General features: G+C 36.7%; 1 protein-coding gene across 1 annotated transcript; it reads left to right on the top strand.

Annotated features, from left to right (window-relative positions):
* The first annotated feature begins 9,941 nt into the window (after positions 1 to 9,941).
* On the top strand, positions 9,942 to 14,647 carry LOC107823229 (chlorophyll a-b binding protein 7, chloroplastic). The gene is made up of 6 exons (XM_016649848.2): positions 9,942 to 10,173; positions 10,242 to 10,408; positions 10,794 to 10,940; positions 11,528 to 11,660; positions 12,228 to 12,320; positions 14,230 to 14,647. Exons 1-6 carry the CDS (start codon positions 10,057 to 10,059, stop codon positions 14,530 to 14,532), a joined length of 960 nt encoding a protein of 319 aa, XP_016505334.1. The 5' UTR covers positions 9,942 to 10,056; the 3' UTR covers positions 14,533 to 14,647.
* Positions 14,648 to 14,649: the final 2 nt, after the last annotated feature.

The following is a 14,649-nucleotide window of genomic DNA, read 5'->3' as shown; positions in this document are numbered from 1 at the left end:
AGACATAGTTATTAGTTATTACTTATTATTTGTTTACTGTCACAGTTAAGTGCAATTGTTCAAATATTAAGTTACGTATATATGTTCGCGTATATACTGGTTTTGGAACAATACTTAAAAGATAATAATCACGAGAATTAGTTGCAAATGAGTCATATAGAAATATCAAACTAGGGATGACATTTGAAAGATGATTCGAGGCCCGATCGAAAGTGAAAGAGTGAAGAAAAGGAGAGAGGAAAAGCTAAAGCTTGAAGAACAGTTCCCATGGGCCCCAAATATAAAAGCAGTTAAAGTGGGAACCTTATCTTCAAATACAGAAATATTCAACAAGATGTCGTTTTATATGATAGTTGAACCGTACTAGATAATGATGTTTGCTATGACGACGTGGCTTGAAGAAATAATGGTTGACAGAGATACAGCATTCTAGTTTCACAAGAAATCTGCACATTTTTCTTTTTCTTTTTCACATAAATCAAGAAACAAAAAAGGACACTTCCTAGATCTGCCAATCTCAAAGCTCAGCTTTCTCTACCTTTCCACTCCTAATGGCACTGAACCTGAAGGTATCATGTCCTATTGTTTCCAGTGGTTCTGGGCTGAGATCATGGGCTCTGACGAGGAAAGGTTTGCAAAAGGTGACGATGAGCTCTGGCGGATCAGGAGCGCCGAAGTATAAAGGAACACAGATGAGAGAAAAACAACTGACGGAAATGATAGAGAAGAAAGTGAAGGAAGCTAAGGCGGTGTGCGGGGAAAATGCCAGATCCGACGAGTGTAAGGTGGCGTGGGACGAGGTTGAAGAAGTCAGCCAGGCTAAGGCCCATTTGCGCATCAAGCTTCAGCTCAATCAAGACCCACTTGAATCCTTCTGTCAAGATAATCCTGAGACCGATGAGTGTCGCATCTATGAAGATTAATTAGACCGTTAAGAATTGGGGTTTGATTGTTCTACTTCTATCTAATGTATTTCTCTCTACTTCCTAAATGGATGTTTGAGCTTTCATTGCCAGCATTGCTTATGATTTAAGTTATTTATTTACTATAATAATACCCTCAATTTGGCCCTCTCTCCACTACTCAGTTTATCTCACTATTCCATCACTTAATTAATGTTGCATACCGTAAATTAAAAAAAAATATTATTAAAAACCAATAGTATTTGTAGAGGCCGAGACTGCCAAAACTCCAGTAATATATGAAGTTTGAGAGACGGAGGGCATATCCTCCATTCTCTATTTTAAAATAATGCTACAACCTACATTTGGAGATTGTGCGCATTTAGTGACAGCAATAACATTTACGAGATTAGGAACATAATGAGGTACTAAGGCTAGTAAAGGTGTAGTGTTCAACGTCATTAATCTAACCATTTCTGATAGACCAACTTTTGATTCATCATCATAAATTTTGAACATATGTGATAGATTGTTCTATTTGAATATCTGATAAAATAAAATAAAATAAAAAATGGACTCATTCCGTGATACTTTCCTTTTACGATACTTGTCTATTTTTTGAACTACATTGAAATGATAGAAAGTTTGGGCAAAGACTTTCATAGTTGGTCTACCAGTGAGAACTTATAACCGTCTATGTATAATCAAGAAATTCATTATGATTGCATCTTTTGAAATCCTCCATGTCATCACATGATATCACGTAATAGACTTATTATATGATGGGAGCGAGTTTATTATATTTTGAGTTGCATTTGAGTGAAAGAGCAATGTCTATGTGTTTAAATGGTGCTTCTTCATATACTTTCACCTTAATTATTGGTACAAAAATATTTCACAAATTTCAAAACTTAAAGTAACATAAAATTAATATTATATTTGTAGCATCGAGACATCTATATTGTATTTTCACATTGAAGCTTATGAGCCGCATTTGATGTTTGAGACATATAAATTGTGTTTATGTATTGCTAGTTATAAATTGAATGCGAGTTATAAAACGCGTTCGATGAATGCTACTTATAAAATTCATTTGCTTAATGAGACTTATAAAACGCATTTACGGATTGGCGACTTATAAAATGCATTTACAGATTGCGAATTAAACAACGTATTCTACGACTGCGATTTGTGATAATTGTTGTGAAAGCTGAATATATAGAGAGTGATTAAATCACAACTACTATATCTAAATGTAGCTAATAAATTATAAGTGAGGCAATAATAAAAAGATAAAAAGAACTCCAGATTTTAATGAGGTTCAACAAAATTTAATTTTTGCCTAGTCCTCTGACACAATCAACTCAAACTTTATTTCACTCCAAAAATACAAGTGAAATAATACAAGAGAAAAAGAAGATTCAAATGCCTTAGAAGATAAGAAAGCAAGTGAGAGATGTTTTACAAATGAACAAAACTCTTGCTATTTATAGAAGGTAAATGACATTAATAATGTCATGCATGACATCATATTAAGTGTGATCATGCAATGTAAATGCATGAAAAATGCATCTACCAATTTCTTCCTAAAAAGAAGCTTCAAATGTTCACACTAGTTCACATTAATCTTGTCAAATTCAACAAATCTCCGCCTTGACAAGATTTCACTTTTTTAATTTTCTCTCACTGATAAATTTTGATTGTGTCTTCAACTTCAATCTTCAAAGTTCAACAATGTTGATCAAGTTCAAATAATGTTTAAACTTGATCGTAGGCACTACTTTTGTTAGCATATTGGCAGGGTTGTCTGTAGTCCGAATTTTCTGCACCATGACTCCACCTTCTTCTATAATATCCCGTACAAAGTGATATCGAACATCAATATGCTTCGTCCTTGCATGATAGACTTGGTTCTTTGCTAGTTGGATAACACTCTGACTATCATAAAATAGTGTGATGCTTTCTTGACCAATACTAAGTTCTCTAAGCAACCCTTGAAGCGAAATTGCCTCATTTACAGCCTCCGTAATTGCCATGTACTCTGCCTTAGTAGTAGACAAAGCAACCGATGACTGCAAAGTAGACTTCCAACTAACTGGTGCATTTGAAAAAGTAAAAATATAACCAGTAGTTTATCTACGCTTGTCCAAAGCACGCGCATAATCCGAGTCACAATATCCAACCAGATACTGACTATCTTCCTGCTCAAAAATCAATCAAACATCTATAGTATTACGAATATACCGTAGAATCCATTTCGCAGCTTGCCAATGCTCCTTTCCTGGATCATGCATATACATGCTTACAACTCCGATAGCATATGAAATATCATGTCTTGTGCAAACCATTGCAATATATCAAGCTACCAACGACATTCACATATGACACTTTTGACATATACTTTCGTTCTGCTTCATTCTTCGGCGACATAGCAACACTAAGCTTAAAGTGAGGAGCAAGAGCAGTGCTAACCGACTTCGTGTTCCCATTCATGCCAAATCGATCTATTACTCTCTTCAAGTATTTTTCTGAGATAGATATAGTTTCTTTGAATGTCTATCTCTTTTTATCTTCATACCAAGAATTTTCTCCGCCTCACCTAAATTCTTCATCTCAAACTCCTTTCTTAGTTGAATCTTCAACTTCTCAATTTCCTCTTGACTTTTGAAAGCTATCAACATATTATCAATGTATAGGAGAAGATATATGAAGAATTCGTCTTCGTGCTTGCGCAAATACACACAATGATTGTATTTGCTTCTTCTGTACTTATGTCGTAACATAAACTTGTCAAATCATTTGTACCATTGTCTAGAAGATTGTTTCAATCCGTACAACGATTTATCAAGTTTGCACACAATATTTTCCTTTTCAGCAACTTTGAATCCTTCTGACTGAGTCATATAGATTTTCTCTTCCAAGTCTCCATGTAAAAATGTAGTTTTTATATCTAATTGAACTAGTTCCAAATTCAATTATGCTACCAAAGCCAATAAAACTCTAATAGAGGGGTGTTTCACGACTGTAGAAAATACCTTATTATAATAAATTTCCTCCTTTTGAGCGTATCCTTTGGCCACCAATCTTGCTTTGTAACGAATATCTTCTTGGTTAGGAAATCCTTCTTTCTTTGCAAATACCCATTTGCACCCAATTGCTTTCTTTTCCTTCGGGAGATTGGCCAATTTCCACGTGCGATTCTGATGAAGGGACTGCATTTCTTCATTCATGGAAATCCTTCACTTATCTTCTTCTGAACTTTGGACTGCGTCTTTATAAGTGGTAGGAACACCATGAGCTATAATTGAGGCTGCACAAGCCACCGTCTCTATGAGACGAACATATTTCTTTATTGTTCTTTTTGGGTTGCTGATTGATATTGATTCAAGTTGTTGTTGAGGTTCTTGAGTTGGAATCTCCCTCTTTACTGGCTCTACTTCCATAGGAAAATCTTTTGTTGTTTTCTCGTTTTCTCCCTGTGTTGGAAAAATTAATTTTCCCTCAAACTCCACCTGCTTTGAAGCACCATCAGTTTTGGCATCTTCAACTGTCACCTTATCTGTTATGTCAGATTCATGAAAGGTAACATCTCTGCTGAATATAATTTTTCTTGTATCTAGACACCATAAGTGGTATCCTTTGACTCCAATGTAATCCCCATAAATACAGCTTTCTTTACTCTCGGATCCAATTTTGACTCTTTCACATGATAGTATGCAATTGAACCAAATACATGCAAAAAATTATAATCTTCAGCAGGTTTTTCGTACCATTTTTCAAATGGTATCTTGCCTCCAATAGCAGCATATGGTAGATAATTAATGAGGTGGCATTCATATGTTATTGCCTAAGCCCAAAATTCTTTTCCCAAGCCAGCATTGGACAACATACACCGAACCTTCTCAAGCAAAGTCTGGTTCATACGTTCTGCCACTCCATTTTGTATTGGTGTATTTCTGACGGTGAAATATCTCAAAATGTCATCATCTTCACAAATCTTATTGTAAAATATCATTTTTGTATTCTCCATCGTTATTTGTGCAGAGACACTTTATCTTTCTGCATGTTTGAGTCTCTATCGTTGCCTTCTATTTGAGAAAAATTCCCAGTAACTCATCTTTGGTTTTCATAGTATACACCTATACTCTCCGGGAAAAGTCATCAATAAAGGTTACAAAATAGTGTTTCCCACCTAATGTGGATAGCTGTTCCAAATTTAACCCTTGTCTGTTTCCCCTTGACACAATACTCACAAGACTCCAAATTGTATGTCTTTACTCCTTTTAACAATCCTTGATCTGATAAAATTTTCAAGGATTTTCCTCGAGCATGTCCCAAGCGCATGCTCCATAGCTTGGTTGCTTCTGACTCCTTGTCATCACTGGATGTCACTATTGTTGTCCCAATAACTGTACTACCGTGATAGTGGTACATGTTATTATTTCTCTGAATTCCCTTCATTACCACTAGTGCACATAAGCATATTCTCATTACCCCATTTTCTGCCACAACTTTGAATCCGCTTGACTCTAGGGCTTCTATAGAAATGAGATTTTTCGTCAATTCCGGTATGTATCGAACATCTGTTAATGTTCTGATAAATCCATCATGGTTCCTTAATTGGATTGAACCAATACCATATGCGGTAAGAGGATTGTTGTTTGTGGTGTGCATAACTCCACATTCTCCTTTTTGAAAATCAACGAACCAGTCCCCGTTGGGACACATATGATAGCTTCAAGATGAATCCATCAGCCATATGTCAGATGGTTTGAATGGCTCAGTTGTAACTAGTGAGAAATTAGAGTTGTCGCAATCAGCTACATTTGAATCCATGAGAGCCTTCCCTTTGTTAGGTTTGGCCTTGTTTTTCAACTTTGGATAGTCTTTCTTCCAGTACCCCTTTTCTCGGCAAAAGGCGCATTCATCTTTGCTGGGTCTGGATCTTGACTTGGATCTTCCTTTCTTCGTTCTCATATGATTCTAAAAACGACCTCTCACGACCAGTGCTTCTCCTTCTCCACTATTTTGTTTTTCTCCCTTTCTTTGTTCATTACAAGGCAGAACAAACTTCTTTGAGAGACACTTCATCATTCCCATGAAGTAGAGTAGTTTCGAGGTACTCGTACTCATTGGGAAGTGAACTTAATAACATTAAGGCCATATCTCCATCACTAAAATCACATCCATATTCTGCAAATCTATCGCCAACTTATTAAAGCTGGTGATATGATCATTCATTGTAGTACCAGGAATATATGTGAAGCGTAACAGTCTTTATTTTTCATGTAAAGTTTATTTTAACTGTTTTTCTTCAAGAATTTATCATCCAATGCATTCCACAATTTACTTGCAGAAGTTTCTTTTGTGTATGGATACTTCTGTTCTCTTACGAGATAAGATCGAATGGTACCACAAGTAATGCGGGTGATAATCTTCCAATCTCCTTCTCCGATATTGTCTGGTTTCTTTTCTTCTATGGCAATATCTAGCCCTTGTTGAAAAATGACATCAAGAACCTCAGTTTGCCACATCCCGAAATGTCCTGACCCATCAAAAATTTCAACTGCAAATTTCGCATTTGACATAATTCTTGTCATAAGCGAAAATGCCAACGACGTATTACTGACACCCAATGTAGACTCTTTATTTTTATTATCTCCTATTTTTGCTACAGATATTATTTATTTGCTGACAGTACATAACACAAAAGTAATTCTTTTCTGATATCGAAGTTCAGAATATACTGCAACCACAAAGCATACTAAGATAGAACCTTGGCTCTGATATCAATTATTGTGTTAGCCGAATATATAGAGAGTGATTATATCACGTCCCAAAATCTCATCTGTCGTGATGGCGCCTATCTCAATACTAGGCAAGCCGACAATCTCAATAAACCACCATATCTTTTAAGTTTAAAAACATAATAGTTAGATTCAGCGGAAGAAATCTCACAAATACATATATAAACACTCCCAAAATCCGGTGTCACTAAATACATGAGCAACTAAATGAGTACAAGATCTGACTGATAAAATCACTGTCTGCAAATATAAAACAGTACAATAACAACAAAAAAAGGAAGGGAGTCAAAGTATGCGGATGCTAAACAACTACCTTGATAATCTCCATAGAATAAATTCTAAAATCTAGCAACCGCCGTATTCGGGAGCACCTGGATCTGCACACGAGGTGCAAAGTGTAGTATGCGTACAACCAACTCAATAAGTAACAAGACTAACCTTTGGGCTGAAAGTAGTGACAGCCTCAACAAGTATAGTCTAGTATGAAAATAACAATACAGAAATGTAGGCATGCTTTCATATTCAACAGTTACTCTCAGTACAAATAAAATAGATCAATTCTGAATAATGTGAGGAATATGATATTTATGTATCTACATGTCAATGTACATACTGTATGTGATGCACCTTAGTGAAAACTCTATGTACTCCCGATCTAAAAATACTCAATTACTCAGTATTGTATATGGCCAATCCAGCCCAAGGAAGATCTATCCCAAATATATATATGTATATCCATCAACTAACAGTCAGTCTCTCAGTACTATATAAGGCCAATCCAGCCCATGGGAGGATCCATCCTCGAATATCAATTATTCGGACAAGATTCATGTCCAAGGAAAATTCATCCCTCAATATAAATACTTCGGGCAAGATATATGCCCAGGGAAAATCCATCCCTCAATATAACTGCTTATATATATATATATATCAACTACGCTCACTGCGGGGGTGCAGACTCCGGATGGGCTAAACTACGCTCACTGCGGGGGTGCAGACTCCGGATGGGCTATATATATATATATATATATATATATATATATATATATATATATATATATATCAACTACGCTCACTGCGGGGGTGCAGACTCCGGATGGGCTACTTCAGCCCAAGCGCTATAATAGCCAGATTCAGGCATAAATAAATAAATATAACTATCATTCAGAATCTCAAGTCTCTCGGGCTCTCAATGACATGAAAAGTCAACATGGCATGATGATATGAAGTATCAATAAATGACAAGAGAGACTCAGATATGATATGCAAGTGATAGATGTGACTAAGTACAACATTGTAAATTTAAACAAATAGTTCAACAACAATACGACCCATGTGAGTCCCAAAATATATCGGCGCGTAGCCAAATCATGTTATTTAACATGAGTCTCAGTTCAATTTTTCTAACACGTGGAGGATGTGCGGATAATGACATTTATTTAAGCATGCAACTCCACGAAATTAATTAAGTCACAATTCCTATGATGCATTCTCACACGCCCGTCACCTAGCGTGTGCGTCATCTCCAAACAATTCATATAATATGTAATTCAAGGATTCATACCCTCAGAACTAAGTTTAGAAGTGTTACTTACCTCAAACCGTGTAATTTCTCACTCTGCTATGCCCTTGCCTCGTGAATTGGTCTCCGAAAGTCTCGTATCTAGCCACAATAAATTTTATTCAGCCAATACAAATTATTGGAATTAATTCGATAAGAAAATACTAATTTTTCAATAAAAAATCAAAAATAAATTAAAAATCGGTCGTGGGGCCCACGTCTCGGAACCCGACAAAAGTTACAAAATATGAACGCCTATCCAACCGCGAGTTCAACCATATAAATTTCATCAAATTCTGACATCAACTCGACCCTCAAATCTTAAGTTAAATCTTTGAAGATTTCTACCATTTTCAACTCAATTTTTACCCATTTGAACTCAACAATCTTTCCACAAACCTTATTGGTATGTATATGTATAAATAATACTATCACACCCAAGAATCATACTCTTAATCACCCATCATTTACCCCAAATCCGAAATTGAAGAATTGAAAAAAGAAATTCTTACCTCTTTGAAGCTCTAGCAAGATCCTTGTGAAATCTTCAAACCTTGAACATGAATTGATGGATAAATGTCTAAGTCTTCACTTTCTCTCTCTAAAATGCTATCATCTCTCTCTAAAATATAAGATGAAACCCTTCAAAATAACTCAAATAGTGTTTTATAAGAATGGGGTCGGGTTTATAAAACCAGAAAAATAAAGCCCCGAAACACACTGTGCGGTCGCATAACACTTCTGCGGCTCGCGAAATGGCCGCGAAATGTGGCCTCCGGAACTGGGCAAGGCTGCCTCAGTCTGCGGTCGTTATGCGATCCGCGCACATATTTTGCGGTCGCATAATGCACCGCAGAACTGATATACGGTTGCATAATGCGCCGCAAACTTTCCTCCACACTTGCCCCACTCCTGATTCACTCTGCGGCCATTATGCGGTCCGCAGAGTGATTATGCGAACGCATAGTGGGCCGCAGAAATGACTTTTTTCCGGCAAAAAAATTCCTTTACTCTTTAGTGCATTTTCAACCCCAAAAGTCCGAGCCGCGGCGAGATCTTTGTACTAATTAATCTATCTCGGCACCACAAAACCTTTTCAACTTAAGTTTTAAAGCTTAGAACTAAATGTTCCAAATCATTCCAAAACCTCACCAGACCCGAACCAATTAACCCGGTAATTCATAAAACAACTGAAAAACATAACTTGAGCAGTAAATGGGAAGACGAGGTTGTAATACTCGAAATGACCGCCCGGGTCGTTACAGATTAAATCACAACTATTATATCTTAAGGTAGCTAATAAATAGTAAGTGAAACAATAATAAAAAGAACACCAGAAATTAACGAGGTTCAGCAAAATTTGATTTTTGCCTAGTCTTTGGACACAATCAACTCAAACTTTATTTTACTCTAAAAATATAAGTGAAATAATATAAAAGAAAAAGAAGATTCAAATGATACATGTTTTACAAATGAACAAAATATTTACTATTTATAGAAGGAAAATGACCTTAATAATATTATGCATGACATTATATTAAGTGTGATTATGCAATATAAATACATAATACAACTATCAATTTCTTCCTTTCGTTGTGAAAGGAATATTCACGCTAGTCGGCGTTAATCTTGTCATATTGAACAATAATTACTACTTATTTGCAAAAAACAGTCTACTTTTGGGTTTTTGAGGGTCGGAAGGAACCACGTCAGGATCTCATTGGGCGCACGCACACAAAAGTAAACGTAATGAATCTGAAGGGATGAAGAGCAAAGGGTAGAAGCCATGACTCTGCTCCAGCTTCCCCATCCTTCATCCTCCACTTTCATAACCCTCCCAAAGTTTTCTCCCAGTCGAAGTATACTCAATCCCTTTTCGCGCCACAAAGCTTCATGGCAAGAGGTCTGTGTGTTTTGTTGTTTTTTGCTTCTTCTGGTTGCAAATAACTAACCCGTTTTATTGAATTGAAGCTCGCCGGCGTTTTGGTATTCTCAGCGATTCCATTCACCGCCGTCAAAGCTATTGCCAACAGTACCTTCGGCGAAACACTCCGTAAACGCTTGGAAGAGAAAAAGAAGGTAGCCGTAGAGAATTCCGCAAAGTTCCAGGCACTCGCACAAATGGCGAGAAACGATAGGTAATCATCCTATCCCTATGTCGTGGTAAGCCATGCCCCTTTGTTTTCTGCTCTCTTCCATTTTACTGTATGTATTTATTTTGCCAAGAGTTATTTCCTGCTGGAAGTGAATTATCAACTGTATTAAAAGCGTAGTACAAATGTACAATATGGTGGAGAAACCATGAAAAGGAAGATGCAGACTTTCTTAAATGTAATACTAGTACATTTACTGCATTCAGCCGTGTACATTTCAGGACTATGATAGCCAAACTTTTGTTAGATTAAGCTGTATAAATCTCCGTGCTTAGAATTTTTTGTCTGCCTATAGTAGATACATTTCCACTTTGTTTTTACAACTGCAAGGAATTCACTAACCTGTAAATCTATTATCTCTACTTTGCAGTATCTGGTATGGAGAAGATCGCCCCCGCTGGCTTGGTCCAATTTCTTATGACTACCCTACTTATCTTACCGGGGAGCTACCGGGGGACTATGCATTTGACATCTGGGGGTTGAGCAAGGATCCCGTGGCCCTCCAGAAGTACTTTAAGTATAAAATTATCCTTTTGCTTCTATTAGTTGGTTAGGAATTACTTTTGTTCCGAGTAGATACTGATGATATTCATCAACAAGAGCAGCAGCATATTTCATAAATTGATTTTTGACCTTTTACGCTTAGCTTCCCATTAAATAATGCACATTGCCACTACTTTCAATAAGCTATTAAGAAATAACCATGATAGTTAGCGATTAGGTGATTTGTAAAATTCCCTACCCTCTTTTAGTCGGAAACAAAGTAGACATGTTTCTTGAGAAAAAATTGTAGCCAAAACATGTTAGATATTGTTATTTGAGGGGAAGGGGCAAAAGAGTTGCAAAATTTGTACCTGATGAGGGTTTAGGGCCATGCATACTTGCATAGGCATGAACGTTGCTCTACTGCCATACGTGTTTGGGATGAGAGATTGAAAATCTTCCAGCGTGGTTGTTTAGCAGAGTTCTCAATGTATAACCTTTTGGTGTTCTCGAAATATCAATAAACACACATTCACACAAACTATTCTTGTTCAGAAACCATGGAGAAGCTCTGTTAAATTTCTCTTGGAACTTATTTCAGTTGTCATGGTTGCTTCACAGTTACGAAATACTGCACGCCCGGTGGGCTATGCTGGCTGCTCTTGGTGCTTTGATTCCAGAACTGTTAAACCTGACAGGACTCTTTCAGTTTGTCGAACCTGTTTGGTGGCGTGTGGGCTATTCAAAGCTTAAGGTTGGTATTTTTTGTGCATCTGCTGTTGCTCTACTTCCTTGTTAACAGCTGATGCTGCCATTAGCTATTTATATTAAGAGTTCCAGATTCTCTCATGATTGATATTTGCCCTGCTAAATTAAGGATCAGACGATCACCCTTTCTCCTACCGTTCGCTGACAATTTGCGTAAATGTGATGCAAAGTATAGTTCTAGCATTTATAAATATATAACACAATGTTTAGCAATCAAATAGTTGTTAGACTCTTTACTTGTCTTTTTTCCCAGAACTTCTAATGTTTCTTTTAGTTTTGATGTACTCAAATGGTCCAAGCCAAAGTTCTCTTTACAAGTTTGGGTCCACTTGCGCTACTTATCATGCTCTTTTTATTTTGACTGCTGAAAGGATAAACCATCTTTCTTCTGCTGGGGGCTTATAGTTACTTATTCTTTTTATGATAATGATTGCTCACTATTCTTATCAAATATCCATTGGATTGTTGAACCCCTAATGACCTGATGAATTCAGTATCCAGAACTTATGGCATGTGCCTTTTCTCTTATTTATTGCTCCCTATCTTTTTCCAGGGAGATACACTTGACTACCTAGGGATCCCTGGACTCCATTTAGCTGGAAGTCAAGGAGTCATTGTCATAGCCATTTGCCAAGCCCTTTTGATGGTGAGTATAAACACTTGCTCTGTGTGTATCTTTCTAGTAACAATCTTGATACCTAATGCTTTTACCTTAGTGCCGTTCTCAATTTACTGCACCGCAACTCCCTGCCAGGAATAGAAGTTCGGTTTAGATAATTCCGTTGATTCATAAAAATTGTTTAACACGCATAATACTCCAGTCTAAGGTAATTTTCCTAATTTTTGTTTCGATTGTTCAAAAAATGTTTCCTCTTCTCAAGGTCGACTCCCTACAATGCCTTTTCAACACCTTATTTATTTAAAATGTAATATGGGATTTGCTTTTAAACTAAATCAGTTAAACTATTCTAAGGGTTAACTTTAAATCAACTTTTTTAAGGTCTACTTCAAATTATATACAGTAAAAACGTTACTTCTGACCTCAAGTGCCTTCTCTAGTAAAAGAAAGGCACTTGGAATTGGGACACAAAGAGTAAGAGTAATTAATTGTGTGCACAACTCCATCCAAAGTCTTTATCCACATGAAACTTTGCGCAATTTTGTCTACCAAGGCATATACGACACAAGATGTGATTTAACAATAGCTGAGGAAGAATGATAGAGATCGACCTCAATGCAATAATTGGTGGTTTCTGGTGGTTGAACCTTTCCATATCTCTGATAGTTGAAGTTTATAGACTTTTATCTGGAAAGGGGTATCAATGGAGTCTTATTTTCTTTTCATACTCCCTTTGTTCCAATTTATGTGAACTTGTTTGACTGGGCACGGAGTTTAAGAAAAAATGAAGACTTTTGAAATTTGTGATCCTAAACAAGTCAAAAAGGGGTCCAGAGTATTTGTGTGATTATAAAAGCTTCTCATTAAGGGTAGAATTGAAAATTTAAGCTAAATTGTTTCCGAATTTAGAAAAGAGTCATTCTTTTTGGAACGGACCAAAAAGGAAATAGGTTCTCATAAACTGGAACGGATGTAGTATCTATTTTCTGGTTGTCTAGGTTCATTTATTTTAATTTTGCTGTAATCCCTTGGCTCCTTTTATCCTTCTTTTGGCCCTTGGTTAATATTGGTTTGGATCTCTAGTGTTTCAGATTACCTCGAAGATCCTGCTTCACATTGCTAGACTAAGCTTTGTGTATGAAAGTTTGTGTGCAAAAACGGTTTTCTGGTTATCTTAATTCTTCTTGTCAAAGGTGCAGTCTGTTTTGCAATGCACTCAATGTGTTAAAAGGTAGGGATTTTGCTGTCAAGGAGATGATTGAGAGTACAGTGAATCTATGAGCCGAAGGTAATATGAGCTTTTGGGCTTTGGCTCATGTTACTATTTTTCAAGATTAAGATAGCAACCCCATAGGTCAAGCTCTTTCTAGAAAGTGAAGTACAACATAGATTTGTGTTCAAATTTCATTCATATAGCTGATACTTGATTGGTTAAAATGATTAATGAATCGCTGCTTTCTTCTGCCATATTTGTCATGATAATTTAATTGTGCCGGTCTCGACCATTGCAGCTGGTTGAGAGAGTGAATATTCTGTTGAGAACTTTTGATGGTGCGTTGAGATAAAGGAGAAATGTTGATCTTAAGTTCCAATTGAATATTTCTCTGTTTTTGCAATCAAGGAACAATTTGCTACTTATTTCCCTTAAAATCCTAGACTCCTAGTGTCTGATGACATATTGGATACTTGCCTGTTTGCCATAGCTGATGAACACGTTGAAACAATTTCCATGGAGATAATCCCATGTGTAGGGAAGACTTTAAAGGATAATAAATTTTTATAGTCGATAGTTGGCAATTTCTACTCAAAAGAAACCACAGATCTGTAGGAACTGGACTTGGGAAGTGGCTTTTTTTCACATTATTAATGAGGAATGTGACTTGACTTTCTTCTTGCCTTGTAATTGGCTGTTCTTGTCATACTTTTGCGCGCATAGGTTGGACCAGAATACGCAAGGTATTGTGGGATTGAGGCTTTGGAACCCCTAGGGATTTACCTGCCTGGTGATATCAATTATCCTGGAGGTGTTCTTTTTGATCCACTGAATCTCTCTGAAGATCCAATGGCTTTTGAAGAGCTAAAGGTGAAAGAAATAAAAAATGGCCGCCTTGCTATGGTTGCCTGGTTAGGCTTTTATGTCCAAGCGGCTCTTACAGGTAAAGGCCCTGTGCAAAATCTTCTGGAGCATATTTCAGATCCATTTCATAATAACTTGCTCTCTCTTCTAAATTCTCTGTAGAAAGTTCACTTACCCAAGTTGTGACAGTGGGGGTTAATCCTATACCCTCCAGCTATAATTGTTGTCTTATTTGTATTGTGACGCTGTTATACATGAGCTCCCTAGTTTATCTAAACT

The sequence above is a fragment of the Nicotiana tabacum genome, chromosome 12 (genome assembly GCF_000715075.1).
Source record: "Nicotiana tabacum cultivar K326 chromosome 12, ASM71507v2, whole genome shotgun sequence".
NCBI classification, from domain to species: domain Eukaryota; kingdom Viridiplantae; phylum Streptophyta; class Magnoliopsida; order Solanales; family Solanaceae; genus Nicotiana; species Nicotiana tabacum.
The sequence above is the reverse complement of the archived record's forward strand: the minus strand, read 5'-3'. Positions and strand labels throughout refer to the sequence as shown.